The following is a 19,870-nucleotide window of genomic DNA, read 5'->3' as shown; positions in this document are numbered from 1 at the left end:
CTCTCTCCCTTGCCCTCTGCCCCTCCTTGCTGCCTGCCCCCTGCCGCTGGCTTCTTCTCTGTCTCAAAAATAAAATGAGGTTTCTGTCTCAAGGCAGACATCTCCCAAATTTTAATGTTAGAGAACATATTCTGATTAAGTGATGATGAGACACCAAGATCATCAATTTGGAGACCTAATTTTTTTTCTCCCATGTTAACTATTCTATTACAAAAGAATGAAAGGCTGAATTAACCCTGCCATGAAGGGATTTAAATGACAAGGTGCATTAGATATTTTAAACTTGAACCTTCCCTCTCTAGAACAGATTATAGTATGTGAGGATTAAGGGAGGTATTCAAAGTTAGAACTCTTAATGATGAATGCCTTATCCTCCACAGTTTTAAATATCCAAGTAGCAGCTGCTGTGATAGGAAGGAACCACCGCAATATCCAAGAATTATGGGACGCTTTTTACAGATCCAGAGAGGCTATAAGGAGAGTAGAAAGCCTTTGAGAAGAAAGATTGTTGTAGCCCAACACATCCCTAGGGTTATCCCATATATTTAGGTTCTTACATTTTCGACAGTTCCGCTCTGATCTGGAAATCCTGTTGCTCCCTCTGGGATGAGGGAACCTCTTGAATCTTCCCTTTTAATTCCATGTCCATTTTGAAAAGCCCCATAAGCTGGAATAAAGCCAAGTCCTTGTGTTAACAACAGAAAGAATGGTCAAAAAATATTTTTAAAAGTAGGTACTGGGTTAATTTAAGTAAAGATAGATTTTAGGGGATAGATCTTGGTCAACTAAAATTTGAAGTTTCTATATAATATCAAAACACCAAAAAAAGCCTAACAATGGGTGATTTTTTTAACCTCTTGAAATATTTTACTATGTATGAAACTACAAGAAGTTCCTTGGAAGTAATAAAGGAAAGCCACACAATCTGAGAGAGAATTTTATAGATAAGGAAATTTGGACCCAGGAAATGGAAGTGTCTTATCCAAGACTGGAGACAGATAAAAACAGAAACCAGTGTTTTTCTCATTAGCCTCTGTTTTGTCAGTATACCAAAGCTACATTTTAAACAAGCTTAGATAAGGAAACTTAAGCAAAAAAAAAAAAAAAAAAGGCTGCAAATGAGACTAAGATTTTATTTTTTTTAATCTTCTTTATTTATTCATGAGAGAGAGAGAGGCAGAGACACAGGTAGAGGGAGAAGCAGGCCCCACGCAGGGAGCCTGATGTGGGACTCAATCCCGGGACTCCAGGACCATGCCCTGGGCCGAAGGCAGGCGCTAAACCGCTGAGCCACCCAGGGATCCCTGAGAGTCAGATTTTAATTAAACTTTAGTAGAAAACATGCTATGTATGACTTTTATTATGAAGTATTTCAAAAATACAGAGAAAGGATGCATTTCTACATACCATGCAACGTATAATCTTTAAAGGACTTAATTACCTGTGTCTTTGTCAGTGCTCAGACTCCCTCTATTTGTAGGTGAAGTGAAGCCACATGCAAACTCATCCCTGGATGCCTGTAACACAATGTGATACCTCTGTCATTTCAACATATTTGTACACAAGGATGAGAAATTGGAATCAACAGAATGAGAGGGTACCCTAATTTTAAACAAAGCTCACTGTGAAAGTGTAAATCAGCTATCACTATTAGTATTTAGGTGACATCTCTTTAAAAACAGGGGACTAGTATACTTTGCAAGCATGACCTCTGGCCAAGTAACAGAACTCTAGATAGCTGGTAAAAGCTGCAACTGGTTGCAGCCCAATCATGGCTCAGTTCTCCTCCTTGGAACTAGGTGCAATGCTAGAAGGAGGGGTGTGACCAGAAGCCCTAGATGAACTTGAACTACAGAAAAAAGAACAGATAAGTAAAATACTTCCAAATATCACTGTCAAATGTTGTGGAGTGAGGATAAGCATGAGTATTTGTGAAGAGAGACCAGCCTAAAGCCCAGGTAGATAATGTAGCACCCACACTGAGCTGATTTATGTAATCAGGAGCTATAGGCAATAAAGCCATCAGGGAGGCTTAAAAGCAGCTTTCCCAGGAACCCAAGGCAGGCTGATCAAATCGGATAGGACATTTGATAGGGGTAATTTCCAAAGGAAGCTGTAAAATGACCCAGTTTAACCTGCCACTCAACAATATGACATGGTTACTGAAAGTGTGAAAGTGATGTTGGGCCATATGGAACATGGAGTGGGAGGTAGGGCAGGATTTACTCGTCCCACTGGGCAGACTCTAAAGTGTAGAATTCTGGACACCACATTTTAATAGAGTGACTTCTAAAATGGAGTGTATCTAAGAGTGTAACCAAGATTGTCAAGGGTTTTGGAATGACAGCAGATGGAGTGGAGATATCTGGTCTCAACAAAAATTTAGAAGGCAGTTGTATAAGGGGCATCATGCAGAGGTGGGAAAACAGATGTGTTCTATGTATGTCTAAGAAGGCAAAACTAGGACAAGTAGATAAGAAAACCTTTTAGGTCTAACATAGGAAGGAAAGCTTTAATTATTACAATGCCAAAAAGTGGTTTTGCCAAATGGGAGACTGATCACCCTCCAAAGTTGCTTTTAACACTAAGCTTCTAAAGGGAGAAAAAAGCACAGGTCAATTGTGCTGAGCTAAAAGCAACCTTCAAGAAGAACCAAAAGGAGGATGTCCTGCAAAAGGGAAGCAAAGGAATACAGCTTAGCCCCTGGTGCCTCACATTTTGGAAGCAAAGAATCTTCCGTTCAGTTTACAAGTTGAATAAATATATTAATGGCAAATAACAACAGTAAATCTTAAAAACAAAACACTGGGTGTAAGGGATTCTTGGTATTCTCTTGGACCTTGTTACTCAAATTGTAGTCCTTGGACCAGAATCAGGCAAAAGTGTGTTAGAAACACATGGTCTCCAACTCCACTGCAGGCCTACCGAATTAGAATCACTGTTTTAACAAAATCCCCAGGTGATTCGCATGCACAGTAGAGTTTGAGAAGCACTGCTCTAGAAAAAGTCTTAACTGTAAAAATGGAATGAAAAGTAATGATTAAGATAGAGACCATACAGCATACGATCCCAATTCTAAACAAGTCAATAAAACGGGATAGCACCAGTGGAGACACATAACTACTTACAGAATTAGGCATGGCTGCACAAGAATACAAAGTATCTCGACCTGCTAACCGCTGGATATTTTCCAAAAGCAGTCCAACAAATGGGAGGTACAATTGTGCTATTTTGGCTTGTTGGTTCTGAAAAATAATTATCCAAAGCTTAGTAGGTATATAATATGTCTACATCACAAAGTTGGCCTCATCTGTTTTGAGACTCTAAGTAGGCTGATAACCACAACAAATGAGTGAAGCACGAGTCTATTTGTACTTTCAGTCTCAAAACTAGTTACCACAGAACCTTCTTGGTATTTGAATGTAGACACAATACAGAGTCAAATCACATCCCTCAAACGTTAACTACATAAAAGGCAAAAGTTCATTCTTTTAAAAATAGCACTTGACCTAGGAAGCAGGTATCAGTCCCATTCTTTAACCCCAGTGAGGGTTGCATTTTCATGAGCACAGGGATTGTGTCTGTCTTGTTTTACTGCTTCAATCCTAGTGCCTGGGCATAGAGAAGATAGTCAATACACATCAGCTGAAAGAATGAATAAACGAAAGAAGTAAAAAAGATGGTGAGTTACTGGGGCTCCTGGGTGACTCAGTCAGTTGGGTGGCCAAATCTTGGTTTCGGCTCAGGTCAGGATATTGGGGTCCTGGGACTGAGCCCCGCATTGGGCTCCATACTCAGTGGGAAGTCTGCTTCAGGATTATCTCTCTCCCTCTGCCCTTCCTCCCCTTCTCTCTCCCTCTCTCTCAAATAAATAAATCTTTTTGAAAAATGGTGAGTTACTCTATTCCTTAAAGAAACATTTTTTGTTTTATTTTAAAGATTGTATTTATTTATTCATGAGAGACACAGAGAGGCAGAGACATAGGCAGAGGGAGAAGCAGGCTCCCAGTGGCAAGTCCAATGTGGGACTCAACCCCAGGACCATGACCTGAGCTGAAGGCAGATGCTCAACCACTGAGCCACCCAGGCACCCTTGTTTTGTTTTGATCAAAGCAGTTAAGATAATGTGATCTTGGCCCCTCGGGTCAATTTTAAGACTTGGGAGATTGATCTATTTGTAAATAAATATATTTATTTATCTCCTGGCCACTAGTAGTCTTAATGTGGTACCTCTTATACCAAAATGTATTTATTGCTTTTCTCAGCTCTAGACATTCCTCATCCAAAATGTACATACACTCAAGTCAGCAAAAACAGTGGATGTAATGGCATAAAGGTTGCCCCCTTCACATTTCATGACTTTGGGAGGTTTGTCTGGAGACTTAGAGAAGGCCTCTAGGGCTCAGTAGTCAACCTACCGAATACAGCAGATCAATAGTTATCTCATTGTTGCTTGAATTTGCATTTGTTATTCAGGTTGAACAATTTTTCATACTGTTATTTCTGGGAATCTGCCCCATATCATGCTGATGTGCAGAGAGGCCTGAGAACCAACATTCGAGTCCAACTTCCCGCCCAAGGCAGGAATGGCCCTTACCCACCCCTGACAAATGGCTCCTTTTACACTTCTCCCTTAAACACTCCAGCCTTTTCCTAGGTTCCATTAGAAGGGTCCTATAGCTGATTTACTCCTTCTAAGTCCTACCTGCTAAGTATAGCTCTGCCCTCTGCAACTACAAAAAGTAAAGCTACTAGCACTTTTACACAGCAACTCTTTAAATATTTAAAGACCATTAACATGAATCAGCTTAATTCATTTCTTGCAAAGCTAAATGGCCCTAATTCCTTTCCTTTATTCTTCACATGACTTTGGTTTCAAGACATTTCCCCATCGCTGTCATCCTTTTTTGGTGGTTCTCTAAGTTTTCAGTGTCCCACTTTGGATGTGACAGTCACTATAGTCTAGTGGCTAAGAACACAGATTTTGGATTTTATACATGTATGATTTCCAGGTCTCCTGCTACTAGTTCCTGCATTGTGAACAAGTCACTTGACCACAGTTTTCTCTTTTGTAAAATGGGGATAATAATGATACTTAATACAGTGTCTGACACGTAATGAGTCCTCAATAAATTTTAGCTACTATTATTAATATTACAACTTCTAGAAGGGAGTCCACTTTAGTTCAATAGTGATCACTAGGGAAGGAGAGACTACAACTCTCTCAGGGGGAACAGGAATACAGGAAAACACATAGTCAGTGTAAAATATATTAAGCTTTGCCTGCACAAAGGACAGAAAACAAACTAAGTAAGAATCTATTACTAGGGGCAGCCCCAGTGGCGCAGTGGTTTGGCGCCACCTGCAGCCTGGGGTGTGATCCTGGGGACCTGGGATGGAGTCCCATGTCGGGCTCCCTGCATGGAGCCTGCTTCTCCCTCTGCCTGTGTCTCTGCCTCTCAGTCTCTCTCTCTCTGAATAAAATAAATAAATCTTTTTTTTAAAAAAAAAAAGAATCTATTACTAGAAGATGGTTTAAAATAAGGCACTATCTGGGCAGCCCAGATGGCTCAGTGGTTTGGTGCCGCCTTCAGCTCCAGCCTTATCCTGGAGTCCCAAGATCAAGTCCCATGTTGGGCTTCCTGCATGGAGCCTGCTTCTCCCTCTGCCTCTCTCTCTCTCTCTCTCTCTCTCTCTCTCTCTCTCTCTCTCATAAATAAAATCTTAAAAAAAATAAGGCACTATCCGGGGGTGCCTGGCTGGCTCAGTTGGTGGAGTGTGAGACTCTTGATCTTAGGAGTATGAGTTCAAGCCCCATGTTGGGTGTGGAGCCTACTTAAAAAATAAATAAAATGTGATATATCCATATGATGGAATAATATGCAGATATTTTTAATGTAGATCTAGTCTTCAGGATGCATTTAAGATTATTTATTTATTTATTCATGCGAGACACACACAGAGGGGCAGAGACATAGGCAGAGGGAAAAGCAGACTCCCTGTGGGGAGCCTGATACAAGACTAGATCCCAGGATCCCGGGATCATGACCTGAGCCGAAGGTAGACACTCAACCACTTAGCCACCCAGGTGCCCCTTCAGAACGCATTGTTAAGTAAAAAAAAAGAAAAATGCCTAATAGTTTCCATTTTATATATATTTAGGCTTGCACTTACACAAGGTAGAAGTATGTATATGAAGCTAATAATAGTAGCCACTGCTGGAGAAGTCACTGATAGGGTAATGAGCTTGGCATTTCAATCTTTCCCACACTCCAAAACCTCAAATACTCAAGTAGGCATAGTGTTGAATTTTTACAGATAACGAGTTACATGTGTGTATGTGTGTATGTACATGTACCGTTCTCAGAATTTTAAAAAAGAAATAATGTCCAAAATATGTGGTGGAAAATATTTAAAATTCCACCTCTAGATAAGACACTAGTGAAATCCCATTTTCCTGCACTTTCATCTGAAGAGGTAGGAGGGAAATAGCAGAGCTTCCTGCTTCTAGAAGGGGAAGTTCATTTTGTGCTTTTCCCATGAAACCTTTGAAATCATGGCTAGAGACTTTTTCCTCCACATTGCATGAGATCCTTTTCAGCACTACTAGGCATAAGCAGCAGTTAACCAGAACCCAGTGGTACCTGGAATTTTTAAAGGTCTGACAAAGCTTGGGTGGAATGGCTGACTTTTGAGGTTTCTTTTCGCTTAGATATATTATACCGGTTAACTTGCATTAAGGCAATATTGACATTCATGAAGGAAACAGCACATCATGAAGCAAAAGGAGTATGTTATTATAGTTATAACATGACAGAAACCAATGCAAACCGCAGTAAGTAACAAATGATATCCTAGAGCTGAGTTTAAATCTACTTTAAGATAGGGGCTGGGATCCCTTGGTGGCGCAGTGGTTTGGCGCCTGCCTTTGGCCCAGGGTGCGATCCTGGAGACCCGGGATTGAGTCCCACATCGGGCTCCCTGCATGGAGCCTGCTTCTCCCTCTGCCTGTGTCTCTGCCTCTCTCTCTCTCTCTCTCTATCATGAGTAAATAAATAAAATCTAAAAAAAGAAAAAGATAGGGGCGCCTGGGTGGCTCAGTGGGTCAAGTGTCCACTTTCGGCTTGGCTCATGCAGCCCTGTGTTGGGGTCCCCGCTCGGTAGGAAACCTGCTTCTCTCTCTCCCCCTATCTTGCTTGTGTTCTCCGTCAAATAAATAAATAAATAAATAAATACAGTCTTTAAAAAAATCATAAAATAAATCCACTTTAAGATAGAATCACATGAAGAAAACCAGCAAAATTTGTAAGTAAACAAACAAACCACCAAAACTTTGGAATTAAAGAAATATGACTGGATATAGCGGGCAGGCATCTTCTGTTTATCATGGACAAATGGGAATACTGTGGAGAAAGAATACACTCTATCTCCAAGTCAGCTTTCCAAAGTGATTACAATAATAAATGATATCCTAATTTTTATTTATCTTTGAATGGAAAAACCAAGGGACAAATTATTAATTATGAAATAATATGTTACCTTGAGGCATTTGATTTCAGGTACATAAGTTAGGTTATTCTAAATCCACAGAGTTTGCAATCTACTTTTTTAAGTCCATAGGGCTTAATGTTAATAAGATCTGAATGTATACGTTAAAGGTACAGCAAACAGTAACTACAGCTATGGCCTTCACACACACACAATGTGTAATGGATATAAAGTTTATAGTATTTGTAAATTTTTTCAGTAAGAAGAAAATCTTCGTATTATGTATTTCACATTTGACACAGGTAACATGTCTTACTATTAATCATGTAATCAATAATATAATTCATTTAGGGATATATATTAGAGGATATATACTGAGATATATATTTGAAAGAGTATACATGGCTATAACCATAAATGATTTTTTTTTAAAATCCTACTTAGCTTATGTAACAAATCATGAAGGAGGTATGTTGTTCTTTACACATGATTTGAGAAACCCAGTGTTTTTCTCCAATAATTAACTGAAAAGTATTTTTAGAACTGAATCATTTGATACTGAAACAAATCTCATTTATAAAAATAAGTTCATCAATGTTCCTATTATGTTCCTTACCGAAAACTTTTGTCTTTAATGGAAAATCTTAGCAGAAATTGACTAATGTGATACTGATTACAAGGACATCCTTACCTTGTGCTGGTATCTAGTGTCAAATGCATGTTTTATCAAAAGATTCTTTATGACAGAAATAGCTGTATATCTGATCTCGTAATTATCTTGGAGAGCAATGGAGGTTTCCCTCAGAAGTAAACCAACCAAGAAGTGATGCTTGCAATATTCATCTGATAAACTGTATTCAAGATTTGAATCTGCAGCATAATGAAATTTAAAACCCGTTGATAAAAATAATCACAAATCACATTAACATTAAAATACTGTATTGATTATTTAGTAACATGATCATGCCAGCAAGAACTATAATTTAGTCATTAATAAATGTGAACAATTCTTTTTTCATGTAGAATGAGCATGCAAAATTTTTACAAGACAGGTGCGCTCATAATTAGGGCTGTATGATAGCCTTAATGATCATTTCAATCAGTAAGACAGTTCCTAGATTTCTTTTTCCTAGATCCTAGATTCTTTTTAACTCTTAGGAGTCTTAAGCTAGAACCCAGAATGAAAGAATACTACATTTGGCAGTGTCTTAACACGTCTTTACACTTGAAAAGATTTAGTCACAACTACAAACTGGACTGCTTCTATACAACAATACTTGCATTACTTATCTGTTTACACTTTTAAAGTAGGAAAAGGAAGACAAGGACAACTGAATCATTCTAATGATATTAACTACTGACTGTCTAAATGTCACATACTGGCTCTAATACATTGGCATCCAAGAACAGTAAGAAAAATGGCCTCATCTCACTCCAATTCATCAGCAGGCAAATATAGATCTTTGACTTCAGAAAATCACCACTTCGAACTATGTCTTTCACTCCCTTTTAGACCTCAGTCCATTTTAAATCTCAGCTGCTAACAACATCCTGGTTGAGACTTGCCTTGTAACTACTCACAAGGGAAGGTAACCAAGTTTAATAATTTCTGTGGCACATTTTCACAATCTTTATTTCCTCTCCTCTATGCTTGAATTTAATTAAGCCATAAAGCTAAAGGATATATTTTCTTTTCTTTGCCTTTTTATTTTTTGCCTCTTCAACAGTTCATATAATTCTACGTATCCAGTTAGGACACCATAAACGCTGTGAGTAGTCTGATCTCCTAAATCATGATGATCTGTCGATGCCGCCTTCTTTCCTCTCACTTCCTCACAGCTACCGATAAAAAATGGGGAAGTATTCGAGCTACACACGCTCAGCATCTAACTGGGATGTGACTGCGCAGGGATGCTTGGTTTCCTAAACACTTTTTCTTCACTTTCGCTGGCTCTGATTCAATGACTAACACCACCACTCAGCAGTTACTCCCCTGGAGACCAAGGCAGCTGATTTTCTTCTGACCCTGGGTCATTGTCTTTTGTGAATCCCGACCACTGTCCACACATGAGGGCTAGCAATGACTAACCCAGGTGGCTGGGTTAGTGGGCAGGTTCTGCAATGGCAGTAAGTTTTTTACTTCAGAGATTTGAATAAATCCCATCGGGTACTTTCATCCAGACCTCCAAAACTGCAGCCAAGCAGTCATTAGACGGGGTCAGAGAGAAGGAGACAAGCCTGGGAGAGAGGACACACACTTAAAGAACAGATACACCCTCCGGTTCCCATGCTGCCTGGAGCAGGAACTTGTTTTCAAGTGGATTCCTCTAGCAATTAATGCTCAAGCTTATCTTAAAAGGCAACAAATCATACTGCCTCCTACACCATCTCCTTGGTTGTCTGAGAATGTCAGCTTAAAGCATCACTGTGGCTCAGGACGATTTGGAAAGCAAACAAAGCCCCCCCCCCCCCGTCCATCTTAGCCATTCATCAGATTGTTTTTAAAGACAGTTTAACTACTTTAGAGTGAACCGAGTTAAACCTACCTACTGAAGTCAAACGGTCCACAGCAAATGAAAAAAAATCTAATTAATATATGAAAAGAAAAGGGACAAATAAAAAACATAGTAACATAAGAATAGTGCTACACAACAAAGCATTCAATTAAACTAGCAATGGAGTTAACTGAAGGCATTTCATACATTTAATAACATACAACGAATTACAATTCCACTCTGCCTTTATGCTTCTCTTTTGACGTTCCTTTCAGTGGAAATGCATTTCTATGGTTTGTTGTTCTTTTTAATTTGGTCTCATGTAAGAGTCCAAACACTACTACAGAAAGTAATTTTACTAGTATCTGACACCTCTGGTTAAAGCAGCCATCAGTGTAATACACCTGATTTCTCCATGCTATGAATACTATCACTGACATGATGAAACAAGTGCAGAATACTGTTAATGGATGTATCTTCCAACAGTTAATGCTTCTGAGGTTACCTTTAAACTCACGGTTTATCTAGAAGACATTACACTACACTAGCACTAGCCCCCATAAAAAAAAAACACACACACAATTTCGAATGATGGAAAATGCAAATACATACCTTGAACGCGCTGGAGCTTAGGTTTTGCAAATGCCATTGGCAAATTCAGAGGAATGTAATGTTCGTGATTGCAAATTGTCTGCAGAAATTCAAACTTGTATTCAGCCAGAACCTAAATAGAAGGAAACGACATGTGAACTCCTTTTTAGTAGGCATTTACTAATTTTAATGATTACATACAGGGCATTCATTTCCCCAACAGAAGTGTTCGGTGTTTTAAGGATACCTTGAGATGTGACCCATGCAGGAAAGAGTTAACACAGTAGGCTCTCCTTTTAAAGAAAGCCCACTTGCAAGGTTGGTTGTTGGCTGGCATTTGGGAAATTGGATTTTCAAATGCTCTCTACATGATAAGGTTGTGCCTTCTCTGCCGGCCTGCTCAGACCATTTGTATAAACAATGTGATTTATTGTGAACATCTGCTCTTTTCCTTTCCCAACTCTGGAATTTTGACTGGCCTCCACTATAGGAGCGGCCCCCAGGAAAAATCCTAAACTCCTAGTTCCAAATGGGCTTCCCTGAACAGAAAGGTTGCACACACATGGCTGCATTGTCACTGCTGCAAGAAGGGTGTGGTCCATGTGGCCTTCACCGGAGGGAAGGAGGGCGGGCACTTGGGAAGCCCGTTTGAGAACCGCCAAGGACTCCACCGGATATGTTTTTCCTTTACTGCAAATGGACAATGTAAATTTACTGCAACAGCAGCTGGGTAGCCTCACTGTGTCACTGTAATGAGTCTGAGCCATGACTAAGGCTACCGTAACCATATACGTTGAGTCCTGGGAGTCTTTCCATGTGGGTGATCTTGGGGACTCCCTAAACGCTAACCAGTGTCCCCTGCTTTGAGGTACAGCTATACTCAAAGTACCTAAACAAAAAGAGCAGGTCCAAATCCTCCAGAAAAGAAATACCACTCTGGGTCTCATGCTCTAATGTCCAGCAGCTGCTATGGTTACATCCTTATAACTTACCTTAGGATCTTTGGGGCTGAATCCAGATATATAGTCATTTATCAAATTGAAAACAAATCCTCTGTCCATTAGTGTCAGACAGCGCTACAGAAACCAAAACAAAATGAAGAGTGACACAATTCTGGAAGTCGGGCAAGCATAGCTTTTTAAAGTTGTAAAATTTGTTCCACATGAAGGGCATGACATTCTCATTTTTACAGGTAATAGAATAATAGTTTTCAGAGTTTTACTGTAGGTGATCTTGAAGAAGATAGAGGGCAAGTGATTTATTGTGGGAATCGGGTTCCAGCTGCACAATTTTCATATATAGACAGAGAGATGCACATACACATATATCTGTAAACGTACTTATGTATGTAAATACACACACAAATAAATATGTATGCACATACACATATATGTAATCTATTTGGCTACTCTGTCTCATTTTGGTCAATTCTAAACGCTCAAAGTGAAGCATATGCTTAGCATATGGTGGTCCATTAGCCACTAAAAGTGGGGTTTGGCAATGTCAACGTTTCAGACCCAAAAAGAAGGTTGTCTCTGTTCTTTCAAGTCTCAGCCTACTCAAACATGCTCCCCGCCCTCGGCCCCCGACAGCCCTAACCGCTGTCCTCCTCCTGGGGAAAACTCTCATTACCAGGCCACTACTCAACTACAGGAAGCCTCCTAACCAGTACGTGCCTATCATCTCTCCATCCATCTGCTTCCAGATTCATCTGTAAGTGCAAGCCCCAATCATGTCACCTTCTTTCCCAAAAGCTTTCAACACTTCCCTATTGCCTTGAATATAATTTCAGACCCCTTCACCTGGCATTCAAGGACACTCAGAACATCGTCCCAACCTACTTTTCCCGTTTTACTGCCCAGTACAGCTCATCTGCTCATTGTCTGCTCAGGATGCACAGTGTCTTCCCACCTCTGGGTCTTGGTTCAGGCCAGGCCTAGCTAGTAATTCTAGCACTACTTCTGCCAAATCCTACCTATTCCTTGGTGTTCTGATGAAATCCCATCTTCTGTAGCCACCTTGGCCCACAAGTCCCTTGTGAAACATTCTATTCTCCACTAGCTTGTACTTTATTAGTTCCCTGTCTTTTTACCTAGTAGGACAACAGGAAGTCCCTCTTTCTCTTTATGTCCTCCTTAGGGCTCAGACTATTCTTGTGAGATACGAGGAAGTCAGTATTTGATTAACCAGCTTTTTGCATCTCATTTCTCAAGGTGATTGAGACAGTGTTCTAGAGAAATACAAAGGTATGGATAGGACATGGTCTTTACTCTCGTCCAATGGTGAAGACAAATAAATAACGAAAATACAGCACAGTAAGAAGTACCACAGAAGTATGTGAAGGATATGTGAACAACAGAAGGGGTGCTCAACACGCCATGCAAAGGTGAGGGAAGAGCTGAGCCTCAAAGATGAATGGACTCTACCAGGCAGACAATGGGATGGGACTGAGGTTCTAGTTGGCGACCCTGACTCTGCTGTCCTCACTTGTTCCATCATTCCAGCGGCAAACATCCTCCAAAATCACTGGTCTTTCTCCATTGCATACAGATCAAAATCGAAATTCCCTAGCCTGACATTCAGGGCCTTCCATCACCTGGCACCAGAAGGGCTTCCTGGCTGGACCTCCACACATCCTAAATGCTCTGCACAATGACTCTCTTTCATCCCTAAATTTCTGAATGCACCTGTCTCCTCCTCTTTGCTCATGGATCCTCTACCTGTGACACCCTCAAGTCCTACCAGGGGGAATTCTTCTTCTAGGCTCTAATGAGTTCCAGCTCATAATCTCTCCTGCTCTGTTCTCCCTACTGGATCTTGTTTCTGTTTTCAGCAAAACAGTCAATCACATTCTATCTTGAATATGTATGAGAAATGGGATTTCAGAGACAGCTTCTCACCTCTGAATCTTCCCAGAGAAGACAGGCCAATTTTTGTTGACCTGAATAAGTAAACACTGCTCTGAAATCAACTACATTCTAGTCTCCATATGTAATAAGCTTCAAGTTTCAGCTCCATGGAAGAAACTGAGAGTTTACATTTCAAACGGTGTCATCCTTAGTTTACTTTAAAAAGATAGGTGGATGTTTGGTTTTTGATACACAAACACACATTTCTGTACTAGTGTTAAGATGTTATTTTAATTCTGGCCAAGAGAGGCTTTCTATCAGAAAGTCATACTCTGGAGCTCTGAAACCTCGTTGTGAATTTTGAATAAGAAGATAAGAGTACGTGAGACATTAAAAATGCTTGGATGAATTTTTGACCATGAGGTTCTTCACATATGGTTGAGAAATGATAGAGAACCAGGAAAAGAGGCGCAGTAGTAAGGAGCAGGAAAAGACCAAGTGCATTACAAACCCACACCCCTTCTCTGCAACAAATCAAGTATTGCTGTTACCTACTTTATAGAACAACTGTACTCTAGCATCACCCCTTACGTACAGATAGTAACAAAACATAATGACAATAAACGTGCAGTTCCTTGTCAAGATAGGAACTTCTGGTCTCTCTCAAACAAAATCATCTCACGGGACCGAAATGAACAATGTTCCTTCACATGGATTCACAACATCGAGCCTGTGGTTATGTCAGCACACAGGCTGCTTCAGTTCCAGAGTTGCAAATTCAAAGGCCAGCAGGGGTGAGAGAAGTGACTTAAACGCATAGAGTGTGTGTGTGGGGGTATACTAAGGAGTGGTGGGGACTGTGGCAACCCAGAAAGTACATGCCCCATCTAAAGGCACTCAAATTAACATATTTGAAAACACATCATGTGAAACAAGCAAAACATGCTTTCTGGCTACGCCCCCTGTGTGGGACCTCTGATTTAATTAATTAGCCATTTCAGTGGGGGTGCTAAAAAAAATCAGACTAGGCTGTTTAACTGATGGATCAATTCAGTCAGAGGTTTCACCAGCAGGCTTACCAAGACCTAGCCAAGTCTCTAGAAAGTGGGCATTTTTTTTCTTTGGCTTTAAAGACCATGTTGGTGAAGAATAATTCCTTACCATGTTCTGGCTGCCTTTAACTCACCTTCAGGAAGCTAGCCAAACTATAATTGACATTCCGGGACTCATCGGGAATCTCGGCATAGCGAATAGTCACGTGGGGAATTATTGCAAGAAGCAATGAATGTAAGACATGATGATACGCCTCTGGAAATCTCTGGCCTCTGGGAAGCTTAAATTAAATAGGCACAGCAAAAAGTCAGAATTGCAAAAGGTCTAAATCAATTGCTGTTTTTATTTTCAAACACATTCCAGACATGAATGTGCTTTTTTTAACTGGAGTATAACTTTTCTCCCAACTTAAAAATGACATCGCTAGTTCAATGTACACTTCGGATTATTATAGGACCTCTGGATCTCTAAATACAACAGACTGAAATCATCAACAGACCAACTTTGGAATAATGTTCCTGAGATGTAGGCATACCCCAGATTTTCATTCAATTTTTTCCCCTGACACACAAAGAATATATCCATGCATCTCTATTTTGGTAAACCCATTTTGTGAAACATCTGATAAAAATGGTATATATGAGGGGCTCCTGGGTGGCTCAGTCAGGTAAACATCTGCCTTGAGCTCATGTCATAGTTCCAGGGTCCTGGGATCAAGCCCCATGTCAGGCTCCCTGCTCAGCAGGGCGTCTGCTTCTTTCTCTCCCTCTGCATTTCCCCTCCACTCATGCTCTCTCTTGCTTTCTCACTCTCTCTCTCAAAAAATAAAAAAATAAAATAAAATAAATGGATAAAATCTTTTAAAAAATAGTTAAATATGAGGTGAATATCTTTCACTTCACAAATCTGAATTGTATAATTCCTATAACTAAGAAAATTCCTTTGTACTTTTAAGAGAATGTAAATATACAACTATATGTATAAACCACATTCCAGAAACATATCTATTACATAAGGTGTTTTTAACTTTATACATGTCTTAGACCTTTCTAGGAGAAAGGTTATTTCTGATTTGGCGCTTGTTCTTCCAAATGAATGTTTTGACATAGACATTTTTAAGGTACAGGATAAAGAGAAAGCTTCAAAGAAAATGCGCTTTACATGGCAAATAACTAATAGGAAAGAATGCATGTGGAAGAGTCTCTGAGGACTCTGAAAATGTATGAACTGTCAGACCTCAGATTTATGCAACATATCCAATGTTGTTTTTTAAGGCAAAATTGAAAAATTGCTAAGGGCTAAGAGCCCTTAGGTTAAGAGGATTTGCATGTCACTGCTACCTGTGAATAACATTAGTCTTCTTTGCCTATGTTAAATATCATTCTTAAGCCTACTTACCTTAATTTTATTCTCTTCCAACAAGTAGGTGGCCATAGACTTTGCAATAATTTCAAAGAAAAACCATGAATACTAAAATAAACAAACAAATGAATAAAATCAATTTTGAATAGTTACCCAAATCCCAAAACTTAGTAAAGTTAGACAAATCAATATGGATCTTATCTCTGAACTCTAACATTTTAAAGTGATCACAATTCACTACTGAAGTTTCACAAAATACTTTCAAATTGTCTCGCCAGAAAAGTAATATTGTACTTCAGGGCTGGCTGTTGAGGTGCAAAGGGCCTGTGGTGGGAATGTTTGTCTCTGTTGTAGGCAGGGAGGGAAGGATTTTATCACTGACATTGTTTTGATTTGCTTACACATGGTGCTGAAAGCAAACCAACTTTTAGATTATTTTATGATTGCTTTTAAATTCTCTACAGACAATGAGTCTTACTCATGTCTACAGCCAGTGGGGAACCCAACCCTGCCCTTGGTACAATCCTGAAGCCAGCCCAAGAAGCACAGGTGTTTGCCCAAGTAGATCTGAAGGATCGAGAAAAGTCTCAAGCAGATATATCCTCAGTTGCCTGAAACTGAAATTTAACCATTAACAGAAATGGTAAAGATCATGATAAAAACGAGAGCCATCACTGGAGTGTCTATGTGCCAGAAACCACGTGTTCAACACTCTACTTATATTTTAAAAATGAGGAATTAGGACGCTCAGAGCTGGTCAATAGCAGGCTCCAGGTCACAGAACTATTATGTGATGGATTCTAATCCACGTCCTTCTTTCACACAATTCTTTCTATTACACATTTGACTGAGAACAGGGGGTGGGCAGGATGGGTGAAGAGAATGAAGAAGGTTATGTGGACAGCATGAGGGACAAGGATACCTGAGTGGAGGTGTGAAGAAAGGGAGCAAATGACAAAAAGACCAGAATCCAGATAGGAAGGTACCCAGCGAGAACATCTCTGGCTGCTTTTGTTTCCTATTTTGTCCTGTTCCCTTACCTTTAGCAGTTTGTTTATTGCTAAAAAGTCAGCAGACTGTTTCAATATTGCAATCATCGTAGTAGCCAGAGTTTCATGTATCAGCTGGGTCTGAGGAGCACTTGGTTTTTCAGGTCGGAAGCTATACTACAAAGGAAGGAAAATTAACCATCAGTCAAAATTCTCATGTAAAAGAAACCGCCCCCCAAAGAAAGCTGACTCCACAAACCTTGATGAAGGATCTTAAATAATTATCCAAGCCTTCTTCATGGCACTTCGAAACGATGTGTAAGAGAACCCTGAAAACACATTCGCAAAAGTCAGCATGTCAGGCTACCGTGAATTTCCACCGTTTGTTCGTCTAACCCTAAGAATACCTCCCACACCACCTGAAGTGTTAAAAGTGAGAGGACTACAGAAGATATAATAGGATGGTCTGACAAAGATTTCAGCATCTAATGTGCTCAGGGCTTTGCAAAACATTCCCTGGTTCAAAAGAAGGATATTGTGTTTGGGCAGCCCAGATGTCTCTTCTCTGATCTAAATTTCTGCACACGCACGTTTCAAGTATGGTCACAGCTACTATGTGGGGTAAATACTGAAATCCCCTCCAGTGAGTAAAAGGAAAGGAAATATAGAGATAAAATGAAAAGCACGGCAACAGATGGGCAAAAGGAAGAGAGACAGGACGGGTATAACGACGTGACCTGCAGTTGGCAATAAATCTAAAATTCAAATACAAGACTAGCAGTGGTTCTCAAACTTCATCATGCATCGGAATCACCTGGAGCACAGAATGCTCGGCCCCTCTCCCTGAGTTTCTGATTTCTGGGGTCTGGGGTGAAGTTCAAATGATGAGCATTTTTCATCAGCTCCCAGGTGATACTGATGCTGCTGGGGTAGGAGCCACGTTTGAGAACCACAGGGCTAGAGGAATGCTTTGTCAGTTTTTGAGCGGACTATCCCCAACAGCAGAGCATGAGCACACGGTGTACAGGGGTGTTGGTTAAGGCCCAGTGGTAGAGGTTGTGGCAACAGCAGAAGCAGCAAAGCCAGAAACATCCAGCATTGAGCTCTCAATTTTTTTAAGTATCCAATTTTAATTGCAAACGTCAGTGCATTTTGCCCTCTACTCTACCATATACCCTGTTTGTTTCTATAAAAATAATACTCCCTCATTATTTTGAGTAAAAATTCATGGCTCAGGGTGACTCTGTCCAACATGAGAGCCACTCAGCACTTGTGGCTATTTAATTAAAATTAACTCTAGTTAAAAATTCAGTTCCTCAGCTACACTGGCCACATTTCAAGTGTTCGATAGCTAAATGTGGCAAATGGCTACCATATTGGACAGCACAAGTATAGAACAATTCCATGATTGGAGAAAGTTCTATCAAACAACACTGGTCTAGGGCAATGGTTCTCAAGCTCTGTTGCATTATGGAATCTCCTGGAAAACTTAAAAAAAAATACAGATGCTCAGTTTCACCCCTAGATATCCCAGTTTCATTGGTATGAATATGGTCTGGGCACAGACCTCTTTAAAAGCTCCCCAGGTGATTCTAACATGCAGCCAAGTTTTAGAACCCCTGGTTGAGGAAAACACATTAAGTTTCTCCTATGGTTTCTGGTACCATCTCTCCCTGGGGCTACAAGTCCCCCAGTCTGAGAAGCATGAAACAAGAGAAAATGGATATTAGATAATCTGACTTTTGGGTTCTCATAAGGAAGAGAAATTTATAGTTAAAATGAAGAAATGCAAAAAGAAACAAAATTTGCTTCTTTGTAATAATAACACCGAAACTCACATGGTGCAGTTGATAGGAACATCATCTTCATGGGTCATATTTGTGAGAACCCGGAAGAGTTGCATAAGAATTACAGGTAGAAACTGTATCATGACTTGGATCTCCATGGCATGCAAACACTAAAATAAGTCATTATTAGTTATGAAAACAAACAGAAATATGATATAACTTGCAAATGTGAAACAACAAAATAAGTAATGAGAAATACATTCATTTGAATATAAGCCCACTTTGATGGGAGCTTCCTAAGACAGGGGACTTTGTCTTGTTAATTACTTTATCCATGTCTTTATTTTGGCACTCAGATTTTGTTTCATATTAAATATTTTATCTACTGAAGATAAAGAGGATAACTGGGATAAAGGGGTTTGGGAATAAAGACAACTGACTCCTGGTAAACCAACACTCCACTGGAGTGGGAAAGCAGCTGTGTCTAGAGGTTCTGGAGACTGCCCCCCAGCATACAGTATGTTCTACAGAATGCAGACCATCAGTTAATCTGCTGAGAAAGTAAGTGGGATTCAATAAAGTGCACTTCTCTATATAATTGGTTTTACACAGGCACCATCTATAAATCTGAGGCAGCACTGCATTCAGACATCCCCAGAGTACATTTCTTCGAAGTGCTAACACCCTGTCTCTAGCCATAGGCGTGTCAACAGCACAAAAAAGAAACGTGTTTGTATATACGTAGAAATGATCCAAGCAGTAAAGTCTGTAACATTTCTTTCTTCTTCCTTTCCTTCTCCCCACCTTCCTTCATTCACTCAGGCATTCACTCAATCATTTAATCAGCCAGCCAACCAAAAGGTGAAAACAAGCCATGTCACTGGGCACCTACTATACCAGTTCAAGGTTCAGTGCTATAGGAAATGCAGAGATGGAGAAGACAGGATTCTGTACACAAGGAACTCACTATGTCTCTTACTTCTGCTCTCTCTATCCTTCCTCACCATCCCTTCTCAGGACGCTATCATCTATATGTGAAGCATCTCAGCACTGACCTCTAAGATCTTCAGGCAGATTCTCTTCAACCAGATGCATAAAGCAAGAGATCAAGCTCAAGGAACCCATCGTCTATCCTTCCAGCTTTTCCTTCCTTTTGCCCCCTCTCTTCTAGCCTTACTGCCATAACCACTCTTAACCTATAACCAAAACAGTCTAATCATTTCCTGGTAAGGTCTCCACACAGGTTCCCTTTACTC

General features: G+C 40.1%; 1 protein-coding gene across 10 annotated transcripts in view; it reads right to left on the bottom strand.

Moving 5' to 3' along the window:
• Positions 1-19,870, bottom strand: part of DOCK11 (dedicator of cytokinesis 11) — a 189,608-nt gene that overhangs the window by 65,261 nt on the left and 104,477 nt on the right. For 5 of the 10 annotated variants that reach the window (XR_011998218.1, XM_072743983.1, XM_072743984.1 and 2 more), the window contains 12 exons: positions 18,666-18,784; positions 17,087-17,156; positions 16,879-17,004; positions 15,875-15,946; positions 14,610-14,756; positions 11,567-11,650; positions 10,596-10,707; positions 10,035-10,073; positions 8,180-8,358; positions 3,129-3,245; positions 1,442-1,517; positions 558-667 (listed from right to left, as the gene is read on the bottom strand). Coding sequence is in view for 8 of the 10 variants with exons in the window: in XM_072743983.1 (XP_072600084.1) it covers positions 558-667; positions 1,442-1,517; positions 3,129-3,245; positions 8,180-8,358; positions 10,035-10,073; positions 10,596-10,707; positions 11,567-11,650; positions 14,610-14,756; positions 15,875-15,946; positions 16,879-17,004; positions 17,087-17,156; positions 18,666-18,784 (1,251 nt within the window). In the remaining 2 variants the exon portion in view is untranslated. The remainder of the gene's footprint in view (positions 1-557; positions 668-1,441; positions 1,518-3,128; positions 3,246-8,179; positions 8,359-10,034; positions 10,074-10,595; positions 10,708-11,566; positions 11,651-14,609; positions 14,757-15,874; positions 15,947-16,878; positions 17,005-17,086; positions 17,157-18,665; positions 18,785-19,870) is intronic. The other 5 variants (XR_011998219.1, XM_072743985.1, XM_072743986.1 and 2 more) reach the window with 1 other exon arrangement.

Source organism: Vulpes vulpes, chromosome X (assembly GCF_048418805.1).
Source record: "Vulpes vulpes isolate BD-2025 chromosome X, VulVul3, whole genome shotgun sequence".
Classification (NCBI taxonomy): Eukaryota; Metazoa; Chordata; class Mammalia; order Carnivora; family Canidae; genus Vulpes; species Vulpes vulpes.
Note: the sequence above shows the minus strand (reverse complement) of the source record. Positions and strands in the feature narration are given on the sequence as shown.